This window comes from Anopheles cruzii, chromosome 3, assembly GCF_943734635.1.
Source record: "Anopheles cruzii chromosome 3, idAnoCruzAS_RS32_06, whole genome shotgun sequence".
NCBI classification, from domain to species: Eukaryota; Metazoa; Arthropoda; class Insecta; order Diptera; family Culicidae; genus Anopheles; species Anopheles cruzii.
Genome location: NC_069145.1, coordinates 12,745,514 through 12,752,510, shown reverse-complemented (window position 1 = coordinate 12,752,510; position 6,997 = coordinate 12,745,514). Strand labels below are relative to the sequence as shown.

Here is a 6,997-nt window from a genome sequence, read left to right as displayed (position 1 = left end):
GAACGATTGAATGAAATGTAGCCTCTCTCGCGGACAGACCTATTGTTCGCGGGTCGCGTACGTGTCTTTTTCGTAGACGGCCACTATCAACACGCGCCAGTGGATCATTGTGTCATGGTAATGTAATAGTATTTGTGTGACTGATTGTAGGTGACGATCGAATGATCGGTTAGAAAAGATTGTCGTAAATAAACACAAATGCGCAAGCACATTCGAGCACGAGCTAGCGACTCCTTGACTCCACGTCCCAAGCGTGCGTAAAATGGAGAGATGTGGTGATAATAAGATAACGGAACGTATGTTGCAGAAAACCGATCTTCCGTTTGAGATAGTTTTCCTTACGGCGCACTGTCCAATATTAACTGTACGGTTGTCTAAGCGATTTAAATTATCATGTCCCGTTCGATGTGTGCGCAATCGAAAGCCGTATGAGTGAAAGTTTTACAGAGGAAGCTAAAAAGCAACAATAGGACTCGGAACGACACTCGTGATCTCTGACACAATGAAAGTGACAATGCTCTAGATGAATCACAGGCTTTTGCAAAGAACCTGCCAACATTAAAAAGATTGCAAAACTGTGTGTGTTTCTGAGTGAGTATGAGACATTATGCTAATTTTCCTTTTTTTTTTTGAGACAACAGAATTGCTTCTCTCGGCAGCAACAGAAAAAAACATGGCACAAAAATTAATTCTTATTCCTGTTGCTTCCTTACTGGCTGCCCTCTGTCCTTGCCCTCTTTTTGCTGACAAAATCGTCACAATCTACAGTCGTCACTACTACGCTGATTGCTTCTTGCGCGGGCTGTCCTGAGTTCAGTTGAGTTCCGTCGTCTGCGGTGCCAGCGAACGCATCCTACGTGAAGCTGTACCGTCCTTCGTCCACGTCATACTCTCTTCTACCTTCGAGAAAATCGGATCGGTTCGTTCCGCACATGTACTCTACTATACGTGGTAGTCGTGTATATAAAAAAGTGTTAATCCTAGGTTGTCATACTTCCACATAAAATGTTCCAAAAAGGGGTGCAGCCAGTAAACTGCATCGTGTAAGGATTTGTGTTGTTGTTATGTAGGTTCCGTTTCATGGTTCGCTGCTATCTTGCGCGGTTCTGTTACATATTAGTTCGGTGTATCTATCCGTTCCGTGTATCTTCTCTGTATTACGTCGTCCATATGCGTCACTCGTACTATTCGCTTAACTTACTGGAACTTCGTTTCGTTTGTCAAACGCCTTCTGACATGTAACTAGCCCGACTGTTTGCTCTTTCTGCTCGTGCAATCTCTCTTCCATTCGGCGGGACGAGAAAAGCGCCGTCTCTACTGACTCATATTCGCCATCAGTAACAGTTTCGCTTGGCTTTACTTCCTAAACTGTTGACTTACAATACGTATATTATCTTGTTTTCGTGCTTTGTTCTGGGTTTATATTGTTTCATGTTGTTGCCAATAGTGTCTACTTTCTCTACCGTTCTAACCGTTTTTGCTCTTATCAACAATCGTTCGCGATGCCGAGCGATATTTTATACAGATCCGCAAAATTTACAATAGCCCTATGCAGGAACTCATATTGTGCCTGTGGAAGAGGGAAGATAAAAGTACCGTTTCGTAAGCGAATCAACGTACATGAACCCCAACCAAGCCCTTCCCCACTTACATATGTCTGTATCATTAGACTACGTTGAGCTCGAAGCTTCCGCACGACGGTGCAGATGTCAACTCGCTTTTCCGTTTTCAACTGCATCACTAATATACACATGGCCACGAAGAGAGAACTCTTGTCGGTGCCGAGACTGAAACGGAACGCGCGGGAATGTAAGAATGCAACTCGATATGGCCGATAATCGGTCTCTCAAATACCTGCAGTGCACGGCAATCGTGAACATGTCCTGCTGCTGCGAGCTATGCTTTTGCGCTTGGTTCACGATCTCGATCATACCGCGCGTCACCTCCGGCACCTCACCCTCCACCGTCGGCCAGCCGTTGTATTGGAACTGCGTGACGTGGATCGTGTCGTTCGTCTTGCAGTTGGTGACCGTGAACTCACGCTTCGTGTAGTAAGGCCCGCTTTCACTCTGGATGTACGAAACGAGTAGATTTTCATACTTCATCTCCTCGTCCGCCCAGTAGCGAGGGCACTTGCTAGGACCATCGCCAATCTACAAACGAAACGAATGAAAAAAAAGGATGAACCACTGACGACCAGAAACGGCAACGAGTGTTACCTCGGAAAACATAACGATCGTTTTGATGCGCTGCTCGAAGATCATACGCCAAAAGTCGAAGATCGTTTCCTCCATCGGGTCCTGGGTTACGATGAAGTTGTTCTCATCGTCGTACCCATCGATGAAGGAAGCATTAATGTAGGTGCAATTGTCCCGTCCCGGGATCGGTGCGAGGATCACACGATTCTTGTCGTACGGAATGCAAGACTCGGACCGATTCTTGGACTTGTTTTCTTCACACGAACCGATCGTGGTCGTTTTCCGTGTGTCTTCCTGGAACGCTTTTAAGCGCTGGAAAGGGATTAAAAAATCATCAAATACACGTCGAAAATACGAACAGCTATCCGACGCATACCTGGAACTGCAACTCCAGGCGTGAGATTTCTACATTCTCCGACGATGGCTGCTTCAGAGTTTCGATCGTACTAGTGAGTGACTTCTGATCGATCTCGGTGTCACCAAAGTACGCCAGTTCCGCCAGGGCTCGATACAAAAAGATGTATTGTTTCTGTGTAGAGTAAGCCGGAAAAAGCACATGAAGCCCGGTTGCCGGCAGTCGACGGTCCAACGACGATGGCCTTACCAGTGACTGGACGAGGAAATTTCTTTGATAACGCATATCACAAATGGTGTTAAAGATGAACACTTGGCCCTCGTCGTGCAGCTGCTGCATTAGCGTATCGAGAGCGACGAAGGTGCCTGTCCGGCCAACGCCCGCACTGCAGTGCACCAAGATGGGTCCACGTTGCAGCGAGTACTCCGAGTTGATGCGATTGATGAACTTCGTGATGCCTTGCGGATGTTCGGGGGCCATAAAGTCCTTCCACGCCAGATAGTGATACTGGCTGATCTCACGCGAAGTCTCCTCTCCCGAGCTGGCGGAACGTTTCGTAACCTGAAGCAATAGGATAACAAGCAATCACTACTGGTTTCGGATTCGCTTCGACGTTGCTCGAGGAGCACATACCTTGAGTGTTCGCATGGTGTAGTCGGCGTAGTATGTAATCGACTGGAACGTGATGAGCAGCTCACCGTACTGGATCGAATCGTTCGTGCCTTCCGGCCAATATTTGGCGCACTTGGTTTTGTTGTATTCCTCCAGGTTCGTCAGCATGACGATAATCTCGAGGTGCTGCTCCCAGATCATACGCCAAAAATCGTTGATCGTCGCGTCCATCGGCCCTTGGGCGCAGATGAACTTCTTGCGCTCCTTGTAGCCAATTACAAAGTTGGCATTAATATAGTCCGACCCGGAAAGCCCATTCAGTGGTGCCAGCTTAACGCGCGTCTGATCGTACGATTTTATGTCTGGGTACCGGTTCTTGGGCATGTTCTCCTTCATGTCGGAGTTCTTCGTCGTGCGGTCGGCAAACTTGTCCGGCAGCAGCTCGAACTCGTGCTGGAACCCGTAGTCTGAGTCCTTGTGCCGCTCGTTGTACGCCTTCGGTAGATCGTCCTTCGCGATCGGCGGCATGACGGGCGGTTTGGCGCTGCTGGAACCGAGCAAATGACGATGATGAGCATTAGCACCGCGGCCACCATTGCACAGCGCGCGTCTACAAAGAAGAACGGGGTTTGTGGGGCGAAAGGGCCAAGGTGGCGCGAAAACAAATAGAACAGAAATAGAACGAAACGTACACAACAAACGAAAATGTTCAAGCAAATATTGCACTGGAATGCAATGGTATCGTTACCTCAACGAATCTCCCAGACTGATCGTTTCCCCTTCTTGGGCGATGTTGTTGGTGAAGTGTTTGTGCAAAAAGCACAGCACGAGCAGCACAAGCAGCACGACGGCAATCAGTGCGCACAGGACCTGAATGACGATGTGCAGAATGAAGGAAAGATCGCTCTGATCCGCCTCACTTTCGGGCGGCGCACCGGCCGTCATCTCTTGAAAATATTCGCTGAACGTCGACTCGTAGTCTCGGCCCTCGTCTCCAGCATCAGTTTTCACTGGAAATACAAAATTTAACCATATGAAACTCCCATCGGAACCGGTCACAAACCCTGTGGTACCTACCGACGACTTCGACGAACCCCGTGTAGTTACTGGACACATCGAGATAACCATCGTGAACGGTTTCGAGCCGAGGAACGGCCTGGAAAGAGCTTGTCGTGTCACGCTTCTCGTGGTTGGAAGCCTTGCGCTCGTCCTCTAGTGGCACTGCTTCGTTGCCGGTTCGACTGCCACTGCCAGCCGTAATATCGCCATCCTGCTGCTGATCCTCTGAGGCAGGGGTCGTAGTTCCTGGAATGAAAGTGGCCCAGGTATAACTAACCGATTGGCAGCTAGTGATCAATCTTTCTCACCTGTAGATCGTTCCACTTCACCAGCAGCAGCAGCGAAACGCATCGGAGCACGCATCTGTAGACACTGTGGACACAAGTCAATGGCCGGAGTGTTCTTTCCATCGCCAAGAAACACTTCCGTGTGGTTGATCGTACTAGGGAACACTTCGGCCAGGTACGTGCCGCCCCGGGTATTGTTCTGTGCGTGCACTTCAGCGTAGCTTGAGATGAGCGCATTCTCCGGTGACGACAGGGATCCATTATGTTGCCCATTGATGCGCGTCAGATATACCTTGTAACAACAGATCGGTCCATTACGCTCCGATAGACGAGGCAGGAAGAGCTTAAAAATCCAATTATCCGTTTCATCGCGCAATTTACCCCAAATCATGCGCCCGATATTGTCCGGAGTCGTAGCCGGCATTGTGCAGCTCGCCGTGGCCACCATGCCGGGTCGTTTAGTGCGCGTGTGGGCCGTAACATTTACCGTATAGTTCGTGTTCGGTGGTACATTATCGTATTCGACGGCCACCGCGTTCGGGACGATGCTTTTGATTTTTGGGCCCCAGATTTCGCTCTTCATGGCACCGTACTCAGAACGGTAATGGGCCACACCGCTCATGATCGCTTGGTAAGAAACGATTTTACCATTCGGAAACTCGGGTGGTTCCCAGCGGATTCGTACGATGTTACGGCGCGAGATGTTGTAGTGCGAGCAGGAGATGGCCAGATTGCGCGGTTGTGACGCTTGTCCATCGCTCGTTGTACCGTTAACCGCTTCGGACCAGTTTCCACATATTTTCGTCAGTTCGCTACAGGCACGCACACGGAACGTGTACTCGGTGGCCGTTGCCAGATTGTCGAACATGTACGGCAGGTTACGGCTATTTTGCGGATGAAATGCTTCTTTCTTCATGATCGACGCGTTTACGCTGGCCAGCGACACGACGAGCTCGTAGTACTGTATGTAATCGGTGAGGTTCGCCGGTGGCGGTGCCCATCCGATTGTGATCGTCGAGTGAGTGCTCCCCTTGACCTCGATCACAGGTGTAAAGCTCGGATCGGTGTCGAGCGTCCGGATCGTTTCGCTGTACTCGTGTTGCTTGCTGTGACCCTGACTGTTCAGCGCTCCGAGACTGATCTTGTAGTCCGTGCCCGGATCGAAACCATCGAGCACGTAGAACGAATTGTTGCCACCGATCTGCTCGCGGTAGTAGGTGAACGTTTGATCGCCGGTTTTCAGGTAGCGCACGATGTAGTTCTTGATCGGATCGTTACCATCGTTCACAGTCCAATTCAGATAGATCTTGTTAGCTCCGACCGCTTTTGCGTAGTCAATCGTCACCTGTGGAGCATCCAGCACGAGGAGGGACATCGACTTCTTAACCGCCTGCCCGGGATCGCCCTGCAGTAGCTGCGCCGATGGCATGACAATACACGAGTATGTACCATTCTGTGCCTTGGTGAGATCACGCAGCGTAAGAGTCGCGTTCAGGTGCGTCCGATCGACGACCCGCTGTTCGGTGTTGTTGGCTAGCGCCCGGTGGTTCGTCTCGCCCGAGGCATCCTCCTTAAACCAGTAGATTGAGCTATTGAAGAACGATAGTGGAAACGCTTCGATGACACAATACAGCTGCTGGATACTTGTCGGCTTAGTTCTAATTCGTTCATTGCTTGTTTTGGTGATCTTTGGTAGCATTACGGTGCGTACCACGTACGACACATTGAGACCGGTCTCCAGATTGTAGCAGGTGTAGTTGCCCTCGTCCGATTTGGTAAAATTGTGTATGGTCAGCGTGTAAAAGAGTTTCGGCGAGTTCGCCTCGTCAGTTGCACCGTCGTCGTCGGCGCTATCCGGAGGAACAAGGAACGACCATTTCCGGACCGCCTCACTGCTGTCCACGATGAGAAACGATACTCTGCAACGGGAGATCCGATGAAGTTTCGCCCACCACGCGAAACCCAACCCAATCTTACCGTGCATTTGTTATGTTTTTGCCATTCTTTTGCCATACAATGTTCTGATTGTCCGAGGTGGCGCAGGACAGCGTTCCGTTGCTACCGGCAATGAAGTATTCCTCTCGCACTGGAATGGAAAACGAAAAAAACGCATGATTCACACCCATCAATCACGGTGTCATCGAGGCCCAAGAATGCCACGCGCGGTTGCCGGCCTTCCGTGGCGCGTTACCTTGGTTATCGCTCGCTGCAACCAACTGACACACGACATAGACACAAAGTAGCCAGCACAATGTGGCCTGCCTTTTCCACATTGCTCGCCTTCTTCGATACCGAGAGAGCGTGAAGATGCTGCTGTCACTTCACTTTAAGCGCCCTGGTTGTATCCAGTCGCCGGCAACCCGTGAAGGGAGCTGTTTTTCACGCGTTTTGCACCTCGAAATTCCGGACGCTTCCACCGAGAACACAGAAACCCAGTATCAAGTGAAACCACAGTTCACGAAGATCGCCAATTGAACCACTGCTTC

The 6,997-nt window shown here is 50.2% G+C and overlaps 1 protein-coding gene across 1 annotated transcript; it reads right to left on the bottom strand.

Annotated features, from left to right (window-relative positions):
- Positions 1 to 401: 401 nt before the first annotated feature.
- LOC128275606 (tyrosine-protein phosphatase 69D) lies at positions 402 to 6,784 on the bottom strand. Its single transcript, XM_053014167.1, has 12 exons — positions 6,703 to 6,784; positions 6,489 to 6,597; positions 4,554 to 6,430; positions 4,243 to 4,470; positions 3,914 to 4,175; positions 3,187 to 3,775; positions 2,803 to 3,114; positions 2,575 to 2,727; positions 2,220 to 2,510; positions 1,855 to 2,153; positions 1,652 to 1,787; positions 402 to 1,570 (listed from the first exon to the last, which is right to left on the bottom strand). Exons 1-12 carry the CDS (start codon positions 6,782 to 6,784, stop codon positions 1,487 to 1,489), a joined length of 4,422 nt encoding a protein of 1,473 aa, XP_052870127.1. The 3' UTR covers positions 402 to 1,486.
- Positions 6,785 to 6,997: the final 213 nt, after the last annotated feature.

What these genes read in the sequence shown, in the direction of transcription:
- LOC128275606 (XM_053014167.1), bottom strand. Translation starts at nt 6,784, where the DNA reads ATGTGGAAAAGGCAGGCCACATTGTGCTGGCTACTTTGTGTCTATGTC. An exon ending in GCGTTTCGCTGCTGCTGCTG is followed by an intron (nt 4,471 to 4,553) that starts GTGAAGTGGAAC and finishes CTTTCATTCCAG; the next exon opens with GAACTACGACCCCTGCCTCA. An exon ending in AGTCTGGGAGATTCGTTGAG is followed by an intron (nt 3,776 to 3,913) that starts GTAACGATACCA and finishes TCTTCTTTGTAG; the next exon opens with ACGCGCGCTGTGCAATGGTG.